This window comes from Anopheles coustani, chromosome 3, assembly GCF_943734705.1.
Source record: "Anopheles coustani chromosome 3, idAnoCousDA_361_x.2, whole genome shotgun sequence".
Lineage (NCBI taxonomy): Eukaryota > Metazoa > Arthropoda > Insecta > Diptera > Culicidae > Anopheles > Anopheles coustani.
The window spans coordinates 37,653,444-37,677,027 of record NC_071288.1 but is presented as its reverse complement, the minus strand read 5'-3'; the positions used below and the strand labels follow the sequence as shown (position 1 = coordinate 37,677,027).

The 23,584-nt window shown below is 44.6% G+C and overlaps 4 protein-coding genes across 5 annotated transcripts in view; 2 read left to right on the top strand and 2 right to left on the bottom strand.

Annotated features, from left to right (window-relative positions):
• LOC131260424 (sodium-dependent phosphate transporter 1-A) overlaps positions 1-2,889 on the bottom strand; it is a 49,030-nt gene extending 46,141 nt beyond the window's left edge. The window contains exon 1 of the mRNA XM_058262137.1: positions 2,341-2,889. The gene's annotated coding sequence lies outside the window, so the exon portion shown is untranslated. The remainder of the gene's footprint in view (positions 1-2,340) is intronic.
• Positions 2,890-3,342: 453 nt separating this feature from the next.
• On the top strand, positions 3,343-5,682 carry LOC131271324 (transcription initiation factor TFIID subunit 6). Of its 2 annotated transcripts, none has more exons than XM_058272715.1 (3): positions 3,343-4,272; positions 4,346-5,165; positions 5,341-5,682. In XM_058272715.1, the coding sequence occupies exons 1-3, from the start codon at positions 3,415-3,417 to the stop codon at positions 5,598-5,600; spliced, it is 1,938 nt and encodes a 645-aa protein (XP_058128698.1). In that variant the 5' UTR covers positions 3,343-3,414; the 3' UTR covers positions 5,601-5,682. The 2 variants fall into 2 exon arrangements, with proteins under 2 accessions (XP_058128698.1, XP_058128697.1); XM_058272714.1 differs by having other exon boundaries at positions 3,344-4,272; positions 5,329-5,682.
• A 173-nt stretch (positions 5,683-5,855) lies between these two features.
• LOC131272553 (protein-lysine N-methyltransferase EEF2KMT) lies at positions 5,856-8,208 on the bottom strand. Its single transcript, XM_058274317.1, has 4 exons — positions 7,889-8,208; positions 7,405-7,652; positions 6,449-7,283; positions 5,856-6,370 (listed from the first exon to the last, which is right to left on the bottom strand). Exons 2-4 carry the CDS (start codon positions 7,540-7,542, stop codon positions 6,258-6,260), a joined length of 1,086 nt encoding a protein of 361 aa, XP_058130300.1. The 5' UTR covers positions 7,543-7,652; positions 7,889-8,208; the 3' UTR covers positions 5,856-6,257.
• A 1,591-nt stretch (positions 8,209-9,799) lies between these two features.
• LOC131272239 (MICAL-like protein 1) overlaps positions 9,800-23,584 on the top strand; it is a 42,153-nt gene continuing 28,368 nt past the window's right edge. The window contains exons 1-3 of the mRNA XM_058273905.1: positions 9,800-9,862; positions 10,365-10,493; positions 17,314-17,483. The gene's annotated coding sequence lies outside the window, so the exon portion shown is untranslated. The remainder of the gene's footprint in view (positions 9,863-10,364; positions 10,494-17,313; positions 17,484-23,584) is intronic.

The window sequence follows — 23,584 nt, the reverse complement described above, 5'->3', positions numbered from 1 at the left end:
GCAGAAAATTGCCGATATAATTACGGTCACTAACTGCCAGATGTGTTCGGAATTATCAACCAAAAACCGAGATCATTTGATGCTCATAAAATGTACGGAACGTGAAGAATTTTTAGAACGATAGAAAAACGTTCAATCGATTTTCTGCTTTAGCTTCAGTTCGTACAATATTTCTTTACGATACAATAAAATACTAAAACTGTGCTATGCAGGAAGAGGATGGAGAATCTTCCCTGGATAATAATTGGATATTGATTATGAAATAGCCGATCAGATAAAAGTTGTAAAAAAGATCAAAATGGGTTTAAAATGATATAAACAAATAAACAAAGGAAATAAGCAACCATAATGTACGCAACAAGTGCTGAATGCAATAAAGGGTACACGACGAATTTTTGCAGTAAATTTAAATAAATTATTTCTCATCTTTGCATATATATAGAATACATATACAGAAAAATTTGACGCCACTTTAATGCTATTGCTTTAAATACCAGAAACTGCAAAAATTCGTCACGCACCCTGTATGAACGAGAAAGTAAGTAAAAATTTACTTCCCGTGAATTTGATCCCTCAAAAGAATCCATCAAGTAACACGCACAATCATTCCCACTAAACACTATCGGTTTGTCTTACAAGCTTGGACTCAGGCGTTTAAAAAAGGAAAACGAGGTGTTGAAAGCTTGGTAAAATTGTGACTTGCAAACGAGTTCTGCTTGGCCATAACCATGATAGGTCTGGAACCAACTTAGTTTTATTGATATGGCCAGATTTACAAAGATGAATCCTTGCCAAAATAGTCGAAACTCAGCCGTGTTACGTTTCAGCCTCTCCTACTTTCTTTCTTTCTCTCTCTCTCTCGCTTTTACGGTTAGCAGACGGTATCCTTGAAACTGTCTATAGCCTGTGAAAAATCGCTCATACCCACACCGTTTCGATTGCTTTCCCCTCATTAATGGCCTTCGTAGGGAAATTGGCAGTTCTTGGGCAATGACGTAAATACCATTACGTCATCCTGCTGGCCGAAACCGTCCTTCAGCACAAGGTTTCGTTGTCACCGTTATCACTGGCATGGTTGGGAAAGCTTTAAGCTTTTTGGCTTCCCACGCCGTCCTGTAACCGCAAACGACATGATTAAGCTAATTGTGTATGTTATTTTTACGGTGTCCAAAAGATTCCACCGTATACAAAGCATACGACTGTACGGATGGTTTTTGAGTAAATCAAAGGAGGCTTAAGGGGAAGATAAATTGTTCCGTTGTCTGTTCAATCCCAATAGTTTTTGGGCTCAACCATCGATTGTATAATGTTCCGCTAGATTGTGAAACTGTGTCCCCGGGCAAACAGAACATAACTGGATTGAAACCAATCTCTCACCAAACAACACGTACCAAAGTTGTTGTGGACTGGCAAAACATATCCCGAAAGGTGCAAAACGTGGATGATGAACAGCAACAAAAAAAACTGTAGAAAGTTTTGTTTCCGTCCCGACGGCACACACGTTCACGAAGCAGCGCCATAAACAGCAGCCAGGCAAGCGGAACCGAATAATTCCCTTCCAGCTTTAGCAAGCAAAACGCACTGCCTTGTTACGACAGCTGTTGTCAAAAATTTCAAGGTTTCTCCATTCTCTCCGAAGCAGTCCCGGGCACCTATTATGCGCCTGCTATCCTTTTTTTGTGTCTTCTGTGTGTTCTATGATTTTTTTCCGGTCTTCCCCTCGTCATGCACACGTTGTTCGCAGTTTGGTCGAAACAAGCGAACCGGCAAACTGGACAGTGGATGTGCAAAGCATTGGGTAGTTCGGGCGATCCGCCAACGTAGCATTGGCCTGACTTGGCCAAAGTACATGCTGCGCTTTTTTCAGCTATACACGAACGCACGTTTTGCTAATTAATGCTCCCGGTGCCCTGGGGTTCATCGGGGATTATGCATTCGATTCGGTGTGCGTACTTTCGTGTACGTAATCAGAGCAACGAAATCGTTGTCCAGAATGGATTAAACAAGTACGCTACGTATCGATTCGGTAGATGGTTCGATAATGCTTTATGCATGATGCAAATCATGCATTGGGATTGAATTCGTGGTTGTTAATCACGCAAACCACATTGATGTAGATAGATATTAAAAGATAATCCTTGTGGGAAAACCCCAAGCGGATCAATACAATTGTTGCAAAAGAAGAATGTGGAAAATGATAAAATGTCACTTTTTCCATGCGTCTAACCTCAACTCTAACCTCTACGTCACGGCCGAGGAGGGATGCCGGGTTGCATCGATGTTTTTGCTTTGCACAACACCCACGAACCATTAAATTGGAACAGTTTCTCTTGAACTAACCTTTTTTTTCTCCGCCGAAATATTTTCAACCACAACGGGGCAACGTTTTCAGTGCCGGGGATGATTTTCGCAGCAAACTCACTCGACTTTCGCCTCGCGGAACAAGCGCGCACACGCGGAACACACGGTCACCGTCAAACTGCATGCACGAGATCCACGCGGTATGCTGTTTTCCTCGCTGACTATGATGTCTTGTGCAGTTTGTGGGATGCTGCTTGTTTTCCTGCCGCGATGCAAGGATACAGTCGATTTTTGCCGGAGGTGGAAACAATTGGGCACACCAACGATCACGCACCCTGGTAATGGTGGTAGGGGGTGTGGGAGGAGCAAGAGAAGGCCGAGGTCCGGGATTTTTGCGTATCGATTACCCTCCGCGCTTAGCGGTCACCGGTACGAGCAGTTAGCACTGGTTGATGCGAGTGCGGAGAAAGTGTATTAACGGCACACAGTCAATTCCTGCAACCGGGACGAAAAAGCACACCTGGAAGCTACCGTTGGACGGTATTTGCCACCAATGTCGAAGGTAAAAGAAAACACCCGTCAGACCGCGGAGCCTAAACAACACAAAATGTGTGACGGCAATCGGGAAAATGGATCGCATAAAAAGCAGTGGCATAAACCAAGGTACGATGTAGGTAAAGGTTGTGCAAGATGGAGCATTGTGACAACTGATGAAGCGCACAGCATATTCTCCAAAACATGATTATCCGTGAAGGAAATATTTTAAACTAATCCGTGTGTTGTATCGCTTGCCCATGAAAGGAGCTTTTCAACACAAATTTCTGCTAGCTAAGTATCCAGGAATGTTGATTTGAAATGTAAAAAATTACCCTCCGAGCGTTTGTCGATTTCCGCCTCACTTCAACGACTGTCAAAACTGGTTTGTCGACTTTTTGCATTGCTTATGTCACCATGATTTTTACTACACTACCTTTTATTGTGTTATAGACACCTTGGACTGATTTGTCAGTATAATTTATCACTAGCTTGTTGTGGTAGCTGCGCCCTGTAGAGTCTTAAAGTGCTTATTTTTACAAAGTTAGTGTAAAAAAGCACCCGGTCCACCAGGGCAAAATGGGCGACAGGGACAAGACAATGTATGGCACCAACCTCTCGCTGGAGTCGATGAAGGTGATTGCGGAGAGCATCGGGGTCGGCAGCCTTCCGGACGACGCCGCGAAAGAGTTGGCGGACGACGTGTCGTTCAAGCTGAAGCAGATCGTACAGGATGCCGCCAAGTTTATGCACCACTCGAAGCGCATGAAACTATCCATCGCCGATATCGACCACTCGCTGAAAGTGCGTAACATCGAGCCGCAGTACGGTTTCGTGAATCCCGACTTTATCCCATTCCGCTTTGCTTCCGGCGGTGGCCGTGAGCTGCATTTCGTCGAGGAAAAGGAAATCGATCTGGTCGATATGACGCAAGGGCAGCCGCCAAAGATCCCGCTCGATACGACCATGCGAGCGCATTGGCTGGCGGTCGATGGTGTGCAGCCGACCGTGCCCGAAAATCCACCCCCGTTGTCGAAGGACGTGCAGGCATTGGACTCGGTCAATCCGGCGCACAAGCTGGACAAAACACACCTGAAGGATACTACCGGTAAACCGACCATTAATAAGCACAAATTGAAAAACTCCGAAACGGTACAAATCAAACAGCTGGCGCAGCATGAACTGTCCGTCGAGCAGCAATTGTACTACAAGGAGATTACGGAAGCGTGCGTGGGCTCCGATGAGGCACGTCGCGCTGAAGCTCTCACATCACTGTCCAGCGATCCGGGTCTGCATGAAATGCTTCCTCGAATGTGCACTTTCATAGCGGAGGGAGTGAAAGTAAACGTTGTGCAAAACAACCTTGCGTTGTTGATCTATCTTATGCGAATGGTCCGCGCACTCTTGGACAATCCCGCGCTCTATCTGGAAAAATACGTAAGTTGCGCTGCTTTCCAAACGAACGCAGTTGTGGCATGCCTACTGAGATTGGATTGGTTGTATTTTTCAGCTACACGAATTGATTCCTTGCGTTTCAACCTGCATCGTTTCGCGCCAACTTTGCATGCGCCCGGAGCTGGACAACCACTGGGCACTGCGTGATTTTGCCGCTCGACTGATGGCACAAATTTGCAAAACCTTCAACACCTCTACCAATAATCTGCAGACGCGTGTTACGCGCCTGTTCAGTGCAGCCTTGACGAACGACAAAACCCCACTTTCGTCAATGTACGGTGCCCTCGAAGGCCTTTCTGAGCTGGGTACGGAAGTGATCAAGGTGTTTATCATTCCAAGATTAAAATTCATCTCCGAGCGCGTGGAACCACTGCTGCAAGGCACGACGAGCACCATCAGCAACACGGATAAGATTGCCGCCGGACACATTCGGGCGATGCTGCAAAAAGCCGTCCCGTCCATACTGAAAACGCTACGAAATCCGCCCGATTTGGTGGAAGAGTACAAGCGGGACTACGGTTGCTTAGGGCAAACACTTCACCAGGGCGTAGTAAAGGCTCGTTCCGCTTCCCCATCATCCGGTGCGTCTGGCAGTAGTGGTTCCACAGGAGGCAGTGGTGGAGCATCTACCTCCAGTTCCGGCGGGCCGAACACGATTACCGTGCCATCGAATGTAGGTGGTGGAAACACGGTCGTTCTAACGGCGCCACCTTCACGTCCACAAACTCCTCAAATATCATCGGCAGCGGCCGCAAAAACGATAACCGCCACGGCCTCGATACAACGACAGATGTCCCACGGTGGAACTTCGTCGCAGTCGCAACAGAAGTTTGTCATCGTACCGCAACGTACGCAAACACCTTCCCCCTCCCAAGGTAAGCCAGTTAAAATAATTGGAAAAGGTGAAACGGAATGATTTGCCCAACCAAATGCATGAACCACATTGGCGTAAATAAACAAATTGTCACTCTCAACCATTCCTATCCCTTCTACCGCAACAACATCTTCCCTCCCCCGACGCCGTTTACTGAAATGTAGACGATTTTGTAGGTCCAATCATACAACGATCTCCGGGCGCATCCGTTTCGTCCATCAAAATCGAACCAAACCTCATCTCGGGAAGCACCGTAACAACGGTCGGTGCTACCGCCGGACTGGGTCAAAAGGTGCTAGTCGTGAACCAGCCGCACTCTGGACCGGCAGCAAATCTGATCCCCAAAACGGCATTCCTGGGCACCGGCGGTAGCGATAGCAGTGGCGATCCAACGCAAGCCCCACCGGAACTGGACGATCTTTCGCACTTAGCGTAAGGCTTGCCGGGCGGAATGCAGACAAATCGTGGGAAAGATAAATATATTTTTAAATGAAATAGTAGATTTCAAAGATGTGCAAACATAATGTCCAGCATTCCGTGCATTAGAGCAAAGAAAGAACAACATCCAATGTCCTGTCGTATTAGTACATAAATTTCTCTAATATATTTAGCATCTAAAGCACATGGTACATCTTGCCTTGACTAAACTGACTGTTTCATAAAAATTGTTACTTGTTCCGCTCGTGGTTGTCTTTTGTGTTATTGAGGTTTTATACTTTCCGTTCCGTGCACTGTCTGTCTGTGTTTGTGTAAATGTGTTGTATCATATGTTCTTGATCCATTCATTGCTCGAGGATATGAAGCCAAGGCCTACTTGTTGATCATTCATGGTTAAGCATCCTGTGTGTGTGTTTTTTTAAAGACTTTTTGTTTTTGCTTTGTTGCTTAGCGTTATATAGAAGATAGTGGATTGAAAGAGGGTTCTGATATCGTATGAAGATAATTCTAAGGTAAATGTTTTTAAAAATGAAAGCGAAGGATGGATTTTTTTTTCAAGCGAGACTTGTTTTCAAGAATAGTGTGAAAGGGCTTCCAATCGGAGAATGTGGCCAAGGTGCCGATAGATAGGTAAAAGTAGTCTGGAATTCGTTTTTTAAGTGAATGCTCTCGATATCGTAAAGATGCGTATGTTGGACGCACTGCTGTCCCAGTGAAAGTGGCGAGATGGTGAAACCGTTTCCTCATTGATTCGAAACTTGGCAGTAACTGAAAGGAAGAGACAGTGGTATTCGGCGTTAAATTAGGGAACATATTTGAATGTTACATTTTTTCGGGCGAACTTACTCAACAGCTGCAGAAATTCGTTCAATGTGTCCTGATTGCGCTCGGTGCAGGCGAGCACAAACTTGCACCGGTTGTTGGACAGACAGAATATGTAGTTCAGTGTCGAGAGCAGTGCTGGGAAGAGTGTATGATCGTACACGATGTCCGCCGCCACGATCACATCCGGTTCGATCAGCTGACTGAGATTTGAAGCGCTCACGTACTGCCAATCGAGGTCCATAACACCGATCAGCGTATTGCCACTGTCCAGCAGTAAACTGACCAGCGGATTATCGCAATCTACGTGCGCCGCGTTTGGGAAATTAAGCCTCACATTATCCTTCAAAGCGCTTAGCACCGATCCGTGACAGTCGGACATGACCACGATCGATGGTTCGTAGCACTTTGCGAGATAAATGCCGGCCAGCCCTACACCCGAACCGAGCTCCAGTATGTTGCGCCCCTGGAAATCGTCTCGATTGTTGGATATGTGTTCGCAGAGCGCTTTAGCGGCCTGCCAGCTACAGAGCCCCGTCGTTCCGTCCGACACAAACGCCCCGGATTCCTTTAGGGAAATTACACCCTGACCATGCGGGAGCTCGTAGTGTTTGTAGCTCAACCCAATGGACGGATCGTCCAGAGGGAGTTCCGCACCGGACGCAAGCATTCCACAGTAGTTCTCGTAAAGTCGGTCGTGCTGCTCAACATTCATCTTCGAAAGCTGCTCAATAACGAACTTCAGGAAGGCGGCCTGATATGCAACACTGACTGGGTAGCGTTTCACTAGTGGATGGTCGACGGTAGCGTCCAGCAATCGTGCCTGTTCGTCCCACGTTAGAGTTTCGCTCAGCAATCCCTACCGATGTGTCCACCACAATCAATCACGCAACGATGCAAGAATAAACGAAAGAAATAATAAAATAAAAAGAAACTGCGTCCAGCATTCGGTGCACCGATTGTCCTCGTTCACTACTCACATGCCACCGGATCGATCGAACCGGAGTGCAGCAGAGAAATTGTTTGCTCACGATCTTTAACGGACTGTCGACTGCCGCAGTCGCAGTTGCTGTGGCTTCTTTTGCTACACCTACTACAAGCGTCTCGTTCGTTTTCATTATTCTATTTTCTTCTCAGCAGGCATCGGTTTCTCCTCGCGACACACACCACTTGGTCTATCGTTTTGATGGCTTGTTGGTGGATGCCTCTCGTTGATATTATGTTCATACTGCATACCGATAAAAACAAACAAACAAAAAATACAAATAAATCCACAAGCAAGGGATTATCGATCAGAATGGCAGGCACTCCTAGCTCTTTGGACGACTTTCCTGGTGGTCTCTACAGGCGGTCGAGTATGCACCTGACCAACGAACTGGCGGGCGTGTTCCGTAGCCGGTGGCCTCCTTGTTGTGAATTTTCCTGCGACAAAACGGTAAATATCACATGGTTTTTTTTACTTGCCTTGCCATGTTTGTAAATAGTCGAATAATCCGCCTTTCGTCTCCGCCGTATCGTTTGATGGGTTGGTATGCCAGTAGATTGCCCGATGTGGTATTTTCACGATGACAGAATTAATTTTAATTAATGCTCCCACACGAACGATCTACTTCACCTATCCTTTTCCTGTGGGCCCTTGTGAAATGTGTTTTTTTTTTTTCGTTTATGAGCTCCAACCAACCCATCACGAGACGGCTATGCGATGGTTTATTATTTCCCCGTTTGACATCGGTGCCAATTCATCTTCCGTGTCGTGTGGTAAATTGAGTTTTGCTTACCACTCCTTACTGGCGCACTTGGCGACCGTCGTCTTTGTCCTCGACGGTATACTAGAACGTTTTGCTGCACTTATGCGCACACCAACTCCCATCAATACGTGCGCCGCCTACCGTTTCTTTCCTTCGTTCTCGTGGAATACAAGCGATATCCCTAGTAGGATATCCTTTGTACGAAGCACGTAGCGCGCGCGCCGAACTTTTGAGGCCAATTTTTCTACTCCGCCTCCCGGCGTGTTATCTAGATGGAACGGGATCCGCGATTGCAGGTGGTTGTGTCACTATCATGTCCAAAACAAAAACAATAGCACGCTGTCACGACGAGAAATTGTTTACTTTTTTTATATGACCGTTACATATGATAACAAATGTTTTCATAACTTGAGAAGTGCATTATTGTTAAGATAAGAGAAGGAAAATCGCTTCTAATAATGCATTTTTAAAACAGAAAAGGGAGGAAAAGAATAACATTGTATACTTTGCACGTAACGTATCGTAACGCTTCTTGCAGGGCTGCTTTTGTAACTTAGAATAGACATGACATGAATAGTACGCATGCGGAAGAGTCTTTGTTGCACAGAATTATCAGTCTTTAAAAGACCTTTCATTTAATAGGTCTGGCGCGAAAATTGGCCAAGCCACTAAAAAGTTATTGAAAAATTAGTTAATTTAGCCATTATTTACAGTTGTGACCAAGGTTTTTGAAGCTTGTTGCATCCACAACCGTGGCGCGCAGCTTCGTTTGTAGTGGTGGGTAAACTAAATCCCCAAATCCGAATCCCAATCCAAGAAACAGTCGGAACAGTTCAAGCAGCGGATAGTGTTCCTTTGGAACTGTGGTCTTTGTGTACAAAATTTTGAAACGCCTGGTACCAGCGTATTTGGGGGAACGGATAGTAGTTAGGACTCACACTCGTAATGCCGGTGAGCCAAGACTTCCCGGCTATCTGTCTGTAAACGCCCGAAATTCGTTGTTTTGCTAAGGAGTACAATGGTATAACAGGATGCCGAAAGAGATTAAACAAGCGTGAAATCTTAGGGAGTTCAAACGTGTTGAAATGACAGCTAAATGTGAATTATAACATAGTCTAATCTGAATCCCCAGAATCCGATACAGAATTCGGTAAAAATGGTCTGGTCCTGATGAAGTGGGTTTGGTTGGGTAGAACAACTCGGATAATGAACATTCTACTGCATTTCTTTGTAAAAAATAGGTTCCAGGAATTTTTCTACAGCAAAACTTGCAAATCGCGCAAAAAACTCAATCTATGTCCATTGGACATTCTACCCAGCGTTCAATTTGAGTAAACTTAAATCAATTACATTGTCTCTAGAACGACTCGTTATGTGATTAATTCGACTCAAATCATTGTGAGTCGATTCAAACAGTTTAGGATCAAGTCAGAATCGAATCAAATCTTAGAATCCGTCAAATGGGATCCAAATCTTTAGAATCTATCAGATGGGATTCGAATCTTTAGAATCCGTCAAATGGGATTCGAATCCTTAGAATCCGTCTAGGGATCGAATCTTCGAATCTTCCGAGTCCCGATTCAGCCAACACTACTTTGTACCGTAATTCCGTCAGTCAACGTCCGACAGTCACCGCGAACGGTGTGTGCGAATTTTTGTGCCACAAAAAGTAAATCGTGATTGAGTAGAAGTAAGTAGGTTCCGCCAAACATTGCCAATTTGGTGGTCTTCGGCTCGCGAAAACCCGTGTGAACATGGACAGCGCTTGTGCTTCACAGCCTCTATGCACTGGAAACTGAATTTCGCTGCGGTGCTTCGTTTGTTGTTTTCTTCTCCCACATCGTTGCATATTCGCATCGTCGTGGGCCTGGTTGCCTTTGATGTTGCTGCCGCGGGACAATCGAGTCCATTCGTCGCCGTGGACGTCGTTTCCGTCATGAAGCGTATAATTTTCTTCCTCGGTTAAATTACGGCGCCGTGCCAATTTCCGAGTCCTTTCTTTTTTGGGGTCGAATCATTATTGCCCAGGCGCTATCGAGCGATCGATCCGACGGTCGCTTTTCTCCTGACGTCTTCCGATTGCCGTTTTTCTGTACTCCTTTTTGGACGTGCAGTATAAATTTCTTCCCGCATTTGTTCTCTTACTTATTGATTTCATCGTTTCTCCTTGCGTTATCCTGTTTTGGTTGCAGCGTGAATATTTCTATAGCGTGTGGTTGTGATAATTTGAGCGTGCTTGTGCAGTGTTATCGCCAGCAGCCGTAGCAAGGTACCGGCTGGCAAAAGCTGTTTTTTGTGACACGCCATAAGAACCGTGTGCGGTAAGTATTTATCAACGTGCCCCCGCAGATTGATGATTCATCCTCGGATTCGTTGGAGGTCTGCTGCATTGAGACGTCACCTTTCTCTGGACTGGCCAACCCTTAATAGGCAGCGCGCAGTGCGCGTGATACTTTTTCCCAGTTCACGCAGGTTCAATCGCACTTAATTGACTTAACGTCGATCAAACCGGCTGAGTCGATGAGCGGCAGAAGAAAGCGAACGGAAAGAGTGACCGGACGAATGGCAATGGTTGGCAAATTTGGACCTATGATGATGCTGCCCTAGATGTCGATGCCGTGCTCCCTTGGGGTCACATGGATTCAATTAAGACACCGACACGCCTCCTTCAATCGCTCAGGAGTAAAGTGGAATAATCGTGTGACATTGTGCCTCCGGCATGGATAAAAACAATGTGCAATCAAGTCGATTGCGGGGAAGTGAGAGTATCCATTAACGGTGGAGAGTAAAATTGGCTCCTTCAATTGGGAAAGTTTTCCCATCTTCGGAAAGCAGTTCTACTTACGAAGTTGCTTTGAAAAAAAGGAAACATCTCGAGTGGTTCGGGACAACTGTTGTTGACCAGTGTTACCATAGCAACCAATCGTAACAACAGGTTTGCATCCGTGAATGCTATTTTGATTATTTGCTCAAATGGAAATTCATTTTCCCCAAGATACATTTTTCTTCTGACTCAAGTTAAGTGAGAGGAAATGTTCCTCAACTTCAGGTCGGTGATGTCTCCACGCTTCGCTGCGCACGTTGACCATTCAGGTGCCCTTATGGTGTGTCTCGCTTCAAACAGGTTTTACGTCGTATGCATGGGCCCCTAGCCCTTTACAGAAGTTTCAAACACTGACCTTCGTCCAATGTTCGTCGCTGCCCACACCTTGATGAGCTGGCATGGAACACTGGAAGCAAAAGCTCACTTGACTTCGCTTCCAGCAAGATTCAAGAGACGAATCTTCCCCGGGCATGACTAGTCGAAGCGGGGGATTTTTGATGAGATCGTTTCCAAGAATTTTCGGTTCATCCGATCAAATTTCGCTGTCTACAACACAAATGACTGCAATGGTAAATAATAAATCCAACATCATCGTTGCATCGGTGGACCAAAGGGTATTACCGGGGAACGGTCCTGCGGTGCATCTCATGGGCGTCATCGTTAATATGTTTTTCGATTAGTATGGGGATTTTACATCTTTTTTCCCAGTCCTAAAATATTCAGATAGGATATCGAAGGTGACTCCTTCATGGTCTTTTGGTAGATAGGGCAAGAAAAAAAAAACGAATCCCAAAAGAGAGCAGGTAAAGGTCAAACAATATTTGGCTGCGGAAATGAGATCCCGAAGGATACAGGAGAAATGGGATGATGGTACCGAAAAGGGTGTCAATGGAAATCTCATTTCCTCTTTCCACCTTTGCTTTGATCATTTGGTATCAGCGTGAGAACTAGGCTACGCATAAGTTCCACCTAACGGGCACACAGTTAGGGAAATCGGCTTCTGAACTCCAAAGACGCACGAAGTCAAGTAAACGAAATTCAATCCCATAAAATAGAACGACCGGATTAGGACCGGAGGCAGTTCATTAGATAAACAAACAAGATGATATGCCCGGTCGCTGGCTTTCTCTAGTGGTGGGTTTAAAAGAAGTCACATTGGATAGATCTCCCTTTCCGACATTCAACCTGGTTGCTCCATTTTTTTTTTTTTTAATAACAGTGACCACAGCTCTGATGTACGATTAACCTGCTGTTGGTCAGTTTTGTTTTTAAAGGGTTCGGTAACAGCGTTGGGATGTAACGTTGGTCGTTCCACGTGCTTACGAATACTTAACAAACGACCATCTGCGTGCTATCTGCGGTGTGAACGTGGTAAAAGGCCGACAAAGCTGAACCGAGGCGGGGTTCCATAATCAGTGGTACTTGAAATTATCATATCGTTAGCGAAAACGGGCAACGAACGGCGGATGCGACCACCGACACTCGCAAGTCAGTCAAACCCGCGACTATGGCCACTTGATATGTACTTCGCCCAAGCTGTTGACGACGAGAGATGATGAATTAAAAATAGTGCATGACAGAGACCGGTGGTCTGCGAGGGTAGTATGGGTTTTATTTACGCCGGCGCTGCTATTTCTCCATAAACAACAGTTCTCTACTTTGGTGTGCTGATAAAAATTCTCCAGACTGGCGACTTTTAGTCACTAGGGCTACGAGAAAATAGCTTCAATCCGGCAGACCTACTAACCGGGGGTTATCTTATTTCACACTATATTGTATGGCAAAGGGACATGGGAATATAGTTAGTAGCTGATAAGACACATGGCCATTTGTTGCGCTTGATTGATAATGGCAGAACAATTTTAATGTAGCCGCTGTAGATAAGATGATTTTTTAAAATGAGTAAACTTACTCTATAATTCCATATGAAAGTCTCAGATTTGCTTCTACCGTTTTCCTATCAATGTGTCTAGAGTTAGGTATGTTCCATTTAAAATGATCGGTTTATCACAGTTCGCTCTGATCCATTTAAAAGGATCAAAAATGTTATATAAAAGTTTGCACATCCTTCTACTCTATCGCCTCAAAATATTTGTGATTTAGATTATCTTTGATTGTTGTTTTCAAATGTTAAACGGGAGAACTTTCTCACTGGACGTTGAACTAACTAGCTTGTTCCAAACGATGCCAAACGATTGATACTTCGATCACCTGAAAAGATAAGTTGTTGGACGTTTTTGGAATCCGAATTAAAAGCTGGTAAATCCACTAGTTTTTAATTGCAATTGTTGTAACCATTTTTGTACAGTTAGCGTGCAAATTAATAAGTGAAATGGTGCAGTTGTTGAAAAGTTGTGCATTTTGAAGTTGATGCATTAGTTCGACTAAATGTGTTTACTAAATGTATTGAAATCACTAAAAGTTTTGTCAAATATCCAGTTATTTATTGTAATATTAAAAGCTTAATTTATTTCTTTTCTATTTACATTCATTTTTTTATGTTATTCTCTAAAACATACCAGATCTTCGATTTTACTGGTCGCGGTAGAGTTGCTTGGGTAAAAATCCTAGCACTGCTAGTGTTAATAACTTGAAAGATTTTTGTTATAATCAAAAATTGTTTACTTGGCATACAACAAGCTAGAAAAACGACATTTTTATGGTTCACCCAATCGTATTACTTTCCTACTTTTTTCACCGATACTGTAAAACTGTTCAGGAAGTTTATTCATTGCTACTGAACCGTGACAAGATTTTTCCATTTCATTCAACGATGCCAGCTATAATTGCGGGCTGTGCTGTTGTTGTGTGAAGGTTATTTAGCCTCGCCTATCGTGCGGTGGCCAGTATGGCGCTGCCCATCTAATGGGTTCAAAACGGAAACCTAATTTACTGCCCAATTTTCAGCCGAACAACCATCCACACCACAGTGCCAGAGGTTCTGCAGCACGACGTTCTACAATACTTGTTTCCCTATTCGCGGTTATGGAAAATTTCCGGCTTTAATTTCGGCGTTCGTTTGCCGGATACCTTTTTACCTATTGAGCTGCAAACAGAACAGCGATTTAGCGCTGGTTTGTTGTTGCGTTTTCGTTGGTGGAAAGTGAGACTCCTCGATCCCCACTGCTGGACGGTATCGATTGATGATTGTTTTGGCGGCCACAAAGCAGTGCGAGTCAGTTCCATGTGTTCTCGTTGCTGGTGATAATTGATATCGTTTGAAACGAGTTAGGGCCTAATGATAGAGTGCGTGTAATTAAGATCATTTACTCATCAAACAAATTGAATATGATAAATGGGGGAGTTCAACGGATTAGTCGAGACGTTCGGATGTAGATTGATTCCGAGTAGTTTTCACTTCTCGTCGATATAGATAATTGGTTTCGTTTATGTGATTGCTCAATTACTGTTTTTGGTTTCTGTTATTATTCAGACAACGGCTAGAAAAGCAGCAAAAATATAACAATTGAAATTTAGTTTGACATTGAGGCTCAGAAAATATTTACTGCTTTTTTTGCAAAAAATATAGTAATGATATTTTTATTGTTAATAAAAACCGGAAATGGAAAAAATGTACCTAAAATTGAACGACTTTTGTTGCATCCTCCATGGAGTAAAAAAAAGACTTTTAAAATGTAAATGGTATCTAACTCACTTTGTACTTTTTCGAAAAGTAATTAAAATTACTAAAATTCGGGATGTTTGAAGTATGGTGCACCATATTTTGACACCTGTTGAAAATTTAATTTATTTAATGTAGTTATTGGAAATCCAAAGTAAACATGTTATTTTGCAACTGGATTATTGACGAGATGAGATTCACGAGATATCGTGTGTCATCGTGAACAAATCAGATAAGAATTGAGATTTGTTGTGTTTTTTTAATTCACTAAAATTTTCTTAAAATTCAGTTAACATCAACCGGCACCCGGAACAATGCCGGATTGATGTGGCCAACCTAGTTCAAATTTAAGTCCAATAAGAAACATTTAAAATCACACTTGGAATAATGGATAGTTATCAGTCATCAAGGTAGTAATTGGTACGGCTAAGATCAGCCAAGTTACGTTGCTAGATTAACTAAACACGTGTCTTGTGTCTAAGCATGTCGAAAGTTTCAACAGCTTAGCAGATATCTTAAAAACTAATCAAATTGCCAGGCAATGATTTCTTACAACTGGATAGTAATCAGCCCTTCTAGAAAGTATCGTTGCCAAAAGCGCGTGGCTCGGTAATCTTGACCTCACCTCAAGAAAGTAATTTCGTAATTGCCGGTGCGGAAGAAACTAACAATCTCCTGTTACGGCATTATCGTTGGTTGCGCTTTTACTCTCCCGATCGGGCCGGGGCTTTCCTCAACGTTCGTGATCGTGCAATTCGACACATTTCGCATTCCGCGGAGAGCAGAAAAAAACGCAGTAAATCCCTGCCGGGCCACAATGCGATGACCATCCGAGACCTAACCGCGGGCCGAACGATTTGGTGGTGATTACAGCCGATAATAAATTGGCCAATCCGGCGCAGCGAAACGATCGACGTTATGCTGTTGCTGCTGCTGGCCTCCGTGAAGTTTGCTGCACCCCTGCGGAGGGATCGCAGGACCGCGAAAAACTAGATCCTCCCTGATTGCACGACTCCGAGCGCACACACACATACACTGACACATACACACACGATCCGATAGAGGATAGACCGCTGGATGGCGATCGTTCCGTCATTCATTCATTCATTCCGTGCGGCGTACGATGCGGATTCCGGCAGCGAACCTAACGCTCTCAGCAGCGGCCACTGCACCCCGGCCAGGGTCGGGTAAGGCACGGAAAGTTAAAACCTTTCGCTACTTTCACATAACCGTTACGCAAAGCCCGTGACGCGAGACGGGATGGTGCAATGGATTGAGATCGTAAATTGTCTAAAATGTATAGCAAACTATATCGTAAAGCAATGCGAGTTGATTTTGCGTCCTTACGCTATTTTAAACGCAACTTGAAAATCTTACATATCAAAAGCCATAAATACATTGGTTTTAGACTTTACTGCACCATTTGATCTATCGCATTTCATTAATAGCGTGAGCTATCTCATTTCATTTTATTTTTAGATGACCCCGATAATGTTTGCAGAACAAAATGCACTACAGTAAACAGTATTACACCATCGGTCAAATTCGAGATGTATTTGGCACCATTTGCATAACCTCTCCCCCCATCTTGAACGGTGCTGTAAAAACAAGCGAATTTCATATTATCCCACCGATTTCGTCTACAATTGAAGCTGTGCAAGTACATCATGCTCGTGAATCTCCAATCTCGTCCATGTAGAAAGCAAAGGAGGAGAGATTCATGCTGCGAGATATCGACCGATCGGCCCGGGGAATAAACAAACAAACCAGCTGTGTACAACTTGTTGCCTTACAACTGATCCCATATGGTCGCCCCTGCCACTGCCCGTGGGGTGGGCTAGGCCACTGCTCCATCAGTGCGCATCGTCTTCATGGAAGTCATGGGTTTTCTGTTTGTTTGTGCGCTTCAATTTGAGCAAAAAAGTTTACCGAACGTTTTGCACCGGAGACCGATCTGGCCAGCATGAAGTTTACACGATCGAGCATTCGAGGAACGTAAAAAACACTTTCACAACCGATGATCAGGCCCCGGGCGGGGGGGCGCCCTGTGGCTCGATCGATCGATCAGCCAGCCACGAAAGTGAGCTAGCAAAGTGGCCGGTGCGCGTGTGTGTGTTTGGTAGGCACCAGCCTCTGCCACTTGATGCTGCTGGAAGCCGTCGTCATCTTCCCCTCAAGCTCTCGATAACATAAGTGAAGGCTCTGCTTAGTAAGGGGCTTATATCGGTGGATTTACTCCCAAAGGCATGTTTCATCAAGTGGTGGATTGTCGGGTTTAGTTTTCCCCACACGCGTGTACAGCAAGGGGGCATTTATTTGAATGATTTCACGTTGCCTTGAACTCTCTGGCCGAAGTAGGTTCGGTCGAGTAGCTCTTTTAACACGTATTTGATTTTCTGTTGCGTTCTCATCAATGGTGGTTGAATCTACGCTTAACCTAAATGCCCGCTTTCGGCCTGGCATTATGGGGTTTAGAAATGAAATTATCGTACAGCTTAGCCATACATTTAGAGAACTAAATCGATACATGTTGTTTGTGCAATTATTGTTGGTTACCTTATGTTAAGGTACGGGTTGAATTTTCAATCATATTGGATATAAATTGGGTGAGAAGTCGATCGTTTCAATAATGTATACGCTGATCAGTTAATGGTAGACACTTTAACTAACCTTTCTCTTTTATGTTTCATTTCAGATCTTTGGAATCAGGCATCCCAAACCATAAGTGAAGCCGTTCAGAACTATAAACTATTTCCGTGAGAGTGCCATTCGAGTACCACAGCATCCATCGAGTCGAAAACGGTCACCGTGGCCGTGTTCTTGTGTGCGGTAAAATAAAGTTGATGTTGACCAATCTCGTACTTGGTAAGTAAACAATTCGCGCACGTTCGTTTGGAACCACATTAAATAGAAAGATCAATCGAGAGAAAAAATAGAGTGTGTGTGTGCCTTTGGCCTAACTGCGTGGGAAACCCTTGCCACGGAAGCACGCGTAGACTTGTTTCGGTTCGGTAGGGCTCAGATTAAAAGTTCGGTTCGGTTTTGGCTGTTCGTTATTCAACTCATTAGAAATTGATTGATTCGATCCTTAAATCTGTACCCCCACGGCTTCGGGAAGGTGAATGTCCGGTTACGTCGTCCCGGTAGGGGTGGGAGATTGTTTTACATATGGACAACTGAGTTTTTTTTCTTATACTTGTAGATGATGCATTGACTCAAGACCCCGATCTGACTTTGTACGGTGGTGATTGAAGCATGGTTTAGATTCGGCTTTTATGTTGATTTTATAAAGGTGTGATTTGTTGTTCGTCCCAAAATAGGTGTGTCTCGCTGTTGCGATTTTATTATAACCCACTTTCTTTTCCATCTCACGTGTGTTTCAGTTCCGATCTACCCAATTCCCAGCCCGTGTGATTAAATCACAGTAAACTGCCTTTAAAATTTAGAAATTTGGCTAATGAAAAAAGTGAAATGAACGTCTCATTCGCAAACCCAACGATTGTACCACACTTCGTTATGGTATACCGGAATTAAATTACGGTCACATCTTAATTTCGCCGATGAGACACGATCGGTGTGGAAAACAGTTTACATTAAGGAAACCAAACACTGCTCCGATGTTTCTCCATCACTTTCTTCCGCTTTCTGTCGAAAGCATGCCCCGGTGCAGGCATATCAAAATCCAATTAAACTTCGCTGGTGGTTTTATTTAGTCGCGCCAAATTTCGGCGCTCTTATCCCGGGTGGTGTGGTTGGTGGGCTGCTTGTAAGTCGTTTCTCTTTAGCACTATCATTAAAGCGCATCTGTCACGGGGAATGTTTCTACTTGCCGCGTGTGTGTGTGTGTTTATGTGTATAACACTCCCTCCCCTTGGCCGGGATGTTGTGTGTACTAGCGGCCTCTGTGGCATAATGGAGATCGGATGCGCAAACTTTCTTCCCGCCAGCTTTCTTGCCAACGGCGCTCGTGTGGTGGAGAGATGTGTGCGCCACTCCTTAAAAAAACATGACATGAGCTGTACGGTTTAACGATTACGATGTTGTGCTATGCGTGCGCGAACGGAATGATGTTGCGCGAGATCTAAAGTAAACAAAAACATAAATGCGAGGAACTAAATAAATGAACAACTCAGCTTCGGTGAAAAGTACATTTATTTATTTTCTTCCCGCCCTCCGCCGCTTCCCATTCCCCCCGTCACTAGTGTCCACTAGTTGGAAAGTGTTAAATTTTGCTAACCGAAAATTAACCAGCGAAATCGAATCTCGACGCGCTGTCGTTTCGTCGTGGGCTTTTGCTCTCTGTCTTGTTGCCCTGGTTCCGGTCGTTACCAGAGTGCTGGAGCCGTACGGGTGGTGATGAGGGGCTGGTAGATAGGCTGCTTTTCCCGTTGCCCCAAGATTACAGTTGTTTCTTTTTGTTTTGTTGAATTTGAGTTTTTTGTTTTTGGTGTGTATGTCTTTACTTGGCAAAACAAAAAACTCGCACCATTTCGTGTATCATAATCAAGGAGAGAGGATCTGACGGCTATGGAACTGTGTCATCGACATTAATTATAGACACGAGTACTACAGTCGCACGCCTCCCCGACTAGCGATAAAGCAATGATATGGTTGTATTTTAAAGCGATGAAAAACATAATCTAACCGCCGGAAACGGTGATTGTAAACGATTCTTTAATTCCGCTGTTTCCGTTTGCTTTCTCAATCTTGATTGAGATTTTCGGTTTGTTTCTTCTAATGCAAGGCCCTGTTTTGGTAAATTGTTTTCTTTCAAATTTTACATAATTATTCGCTATCGTTCACTTAGCCGTAACGTTTTGTATTCAGCTATGTCTCTATTTAACGATTTATCATATGTTCTATTTTTACTTATGCTTAGCTATTATGTGCAAGATAATCTCTCTTCGTTAGTAGATCCTTCCGCAAAATTGGCTGAAAAGAGGGGGAAACAACTTGCATTTACAACCAATATCTCCAGCTCTGCAAATTATTCGATTAGAAAACCCTAGTCTCCCGCTCTTGCGTATTCATTGGAAAGCCTTTCCTTCTGCCGGAGACATTACAGCACGGCTCGCTCGTGCGTCTTATTAGGTGCACCGACTCGTGGCCCACGTGCTCCCGATGGTTTGCGTTTAGTGAACGCGTTTATTAACGGGCCTCACCTTCCACTTCTCGCCATTGCACGACGGTCGTTCGGGTTGCACTCCCTGGGTTAATGTTACTCTCCCAAACCATCGATCCTAACAAATGGTGGCTAAGGTAAGGTGTATGCTGCTGGTAGCCCAGCCATTTCTCGGGCGACTTCAGCGATTGTAAGACGTCCAAGAAGACGACAACACTTCAACGAAGACGACTACAAGCCCGATGCGATGTTTGTGTCGGTGTCGGTGCGTTCGCCCAGCCAGCAGCGCACGTTTCGTGTGTTGCGTTAGGCAGGAAATGACCGACGACCGAGCGATCGTCGTCGACGGTCGGAAATATCGGTTTTTAGAAAGTTGTAGTCATAGTCTAAGGTGTGTGCGAGAGTGCGGTACGCTTCCTTTGTACGACCCCCCCCGTGTCAAGACGTTCCTTAGCTTGCGCAGGACTTGTGACGATGAACTGGGTAAAACCGGTCCGCACGTGGATGGATAAGTGTCCAGAACCACAAAAAGTTTGTTTAGTTAACTGCTCTTGTTTTGCATTGCATAAAATGTCAAGTAAATGTAAATTAAAACGATATTTTGGTTGCATTAAAATTCGGGAAAAAAAGTTTAATACCAACGTCCCCGTTAAATATCAATTAACCGTGGATTATTTAAGCAAAAACATTTTTTTATACTGGGACAAGTGATACGTTAAAAATTGAAATAAATAAATAAAGCATATACCATACAATTATCGGTCCGTGAAACTTAAAAAAACCTGTATCTTCGTTAGACTCCGGGTCGCTTATTGGCAGCGCCGGAGAAGAAAGGAACTGTTAAAAGTGAAATGAAAGCAAACGGAGCTTCGCTTCATCCATGCTTCCACTAAACGGGGCAAGATGAAAATGAAATATCTTTCATTTCGTTTATACTTTAAGTCACAAAATGTAATTTTCTGTGCGTATTAACAATCGTCTCTAAAGTAAATTGTTTTCGAACCAAATAAGGATAACGTTTGAACTAACCCGAGTTGATTGTAGTTCCAGTATCGGTTACCTCGTCGTTTTGAGGAAAGTGAGTGGACGATGGTCCATATCTATAGGCGGTAGCAGTTTTATGTTTGTCTATCTTTTCCCACCATTTGACAACCGGACCCTGAAGGGTGGTAAAAATGAGAGGCAATGGCCAAAATTTAGCCAACGGTCGCCCGGAGGAGCGCGATCGCGGAGTGGTTGAACTTTTTCAAGATCCACGAGATATACAGCTGACAGGTCAGGTAGTTCGTCGAATGGCCGTTCGACGCCGTTTGATCGTTGTGTTGCCGCTCAACTGTCGTCGCTACCAAACGGCGGTCGGCGGCGACGATCGTTCTCGCCTCGCCTCGTTTCAAAAGCCTCTGCACGTGCATCAACAACCGGTGCTCGTTTCGTTCGATCCGTGAGCGAGAAACTCTATCCAGGCGAAGGCGAAAGGGAATGGTTTTTTTTCTGGTTGTTGCCTGCCTCGGGCAAAGGCTCGGCGGCTGCATGCTGTGTGCCGTTTTTGGGCCTAACGTTGTAGGAATATGGCCGAGCGCGGGAAAAACCGAGGAGTGGAAAATAATGCTTCGAAAATAAAAAATAAAAAAAAACATACCCAAGCCAAAGTTAACTGATTTGTGCAAAACAGGGTGCAGCGGGCCAAAACCCGCGGGGTGCGCGAACAATCTGTGCAGCGTGTCGCTAATGTTTCGCTTTACTGTTTTTCTATTACTTGTTTTTATTCCCCTCCCTCTGCTTCTAGTTTTCTGCGGCGACAACAACAGCCCACTCACTCTCGTTCGTGTTGCGAACGAAGGTGCGGCTTTATTGACGGCTGGGTTTTTCCTTCCCTCTGATGTGCCATCCAGCACAACAATCTTGCCAGGGGGATTCATTTTTCATTTTATACCTCGTGAAAGATGATTGGTTCTGTCAAAGTAACGATCGACGATGGTTTTCCTGGGGAATTAATATTACTAAAACATAAAAAGATGGGTGCATTTTTCTATTCGAATATTTTTTGTAGAAGAACTCTATGATTCCCTCCACGCTTTCGTGACATAATCTGTGGAATGGAACGTTGGCCTATGTTCCTTCCGTTCCCCCGCCGACACGACAGGAAGAAAGCCAACCACCGGTGATCAACGACTCACTTTCGCTCCATTTTGCAGCGACAAAATATTGATCATTGCTTTATGCACGCCGGGGCCCGCGAACATCCGCCCAAGCCCATCCGGGAGGGCATAACCGGATGGATGAGGTTTACGCCGTGGCTGTGGACAAAAGTTATGCCCATCACGTAATCGATTATGGCTCAATTAATCAAGTTAATTAATTAACTTACCGTCCAGCGGCAGGGAAAGTAGTCGCGCGGTATTTAAAGAGCGGACCACGGAATGGATGGATGTAAGGCGAGGATGTATAGCAAGGGAAAGAAAATGACGAACTCCCAAAGGGAAGGCCAGGAGGTTGTAGGAAAGGTTGAACGGTTGACCCACAGCATGATTAATTGAATGAAAAAGAAAACTAATTTTGTGTGTTATCAAATATTCCATTGATCCGATTTGTAGGATTATGAAATCAGGACCACCGAAATGGAAATGTAGGCACTGGTCTTTTTGAATGCTTACCGCCTTGACAAAAGACAGCGCCATTCTTTCCTACCCACTTTAAGGCTTCTCCCTTTCGGAAAGTTTCCCCCATTGCAGGACAGTTTGCTTGTCGCCCTTCAGATGGCTCGTCGAAACAAAGCACATCCGTCAGTGGTTTAGCAAAGGGGACGATACATGTGTACGGGTCGCCCAGCTCTCGACGCCAAGGTAAACGGCTGTGTTCGCTGTTCAGCAGATTACACGACAACAACCCGCACATAAATCCGATAAACCACGTTTCAGTTGATACCTTGGCGCTCGGTGAAGCGACGCTGTCCGTGCATTGGCGTGCCATTTACCCGGCCAAGATGGCACGAGCGCGAACACGAACGGCGGAGACACCTTTAGATTATGTTGCACCAAAGATAGAATTGCTGGCCAAGGTTGAGACGTTTCGTTTCGTTGCCAATCTTCGCAACACTCGTCGCTAGTGCAATAACATGTACGGTGCTGGTCATACCCGAGCCGGAGGGAGATCACATTTCCTGCGTCCACTGATGTGATCGTGCGGTCCCGGAGCGGGATGGAACGAGGGTTTAAAAGCGTGTTGCAAAAGTTGAAGACTATTGGTAAGGATTCATCGTACTGCGGAGTTGGGAGTTAGGACACATAGAACACAGTGGAGGTACACTGGTTAGAACTGGTGGTTACCTAGCGATGGTGGATAGTGTTTCAATCCGGCACATATCCCTACCCAAAGTAATTATCCTGAGGAGTCCTGATGGGGAATACTCCATCCCTTCGGGGTTTCTCACGATGGGCTAGAAGAAACCTTATAACCTCATGTTATTTATTACAAGAAACACATGAGGAAGCAATGTACTTCGCGTAAGAAGATCCAAGGTTGTGGTACCACAACTTACTGTGTTCTCGATCGATAAATCCGTCCATCCGCGGACAGTTTGCGCCGACGCAAAGATACAGCGCTGCACCAGGAATTTATTTATATAAGATGAGGATCTAGTTTTTTGGTGCGCGGTTTCGGAAAACCCAGTGCGGAAATGTGCGTTTCTGTCAGAAGAGCGTATATTTGTCTCTATTTTTGGAGCGCGACATTTTCAACTCGCTCTTCTAGCGCCGTTTACGATATGGTGGCAATCGGAAGATCTGCTTCCTTAGAGCTATTTTAAACGGTGTTTTAAAAATAAACAAGTCGTTCATTTTGGAAC

Bases quoted from the DNA above. Each gene is read 5' to 3' on its own strand.
- LOC131271324 (XM_058272714.1), top strand. From the start codon at position 3,415: ATGGGCGACAGGGACAAGACAATGTATGGCACCAACCTCTCGCTGGAG. The intron at 4,273-4,345 runs GTAAGTTGCGCT...TGTATTTTTCAG, and splicing joins CGCTCTATCTGGAAAAATAC to CTACACGAATTGATTCCTTG. The intron at 5,166-5,328 runs GTAAGCCAGTTA...ACTGAAATGTAG, and splicing joins AACACCTTCCCCCTCCCAAG to ACGATTTTGTAGGTCCAATC.
- LOC131272553 (XM_058274317.1), bottom strand. From the start codon at position 7,542: ATGAAAACGAACGAGACGCTTGTAGTAGGTGTAGCAAAAGAAGCCACA. The intron at 7,284-7,404 runs GTGAGTAGTGAA...ACACATCGGTAG, and splicing joins TTCGATCGATCCGGTGGCAT to GGATTGCTGAGCGAAACTCT. The intron at 6,371-6,448 runs GTAAGTTCGCCC...TCTTCCTTTCAG, and splicing joins CGAATTTCTGCAGCTGTTGA to TTACTGCCAAGTTTCGAATC.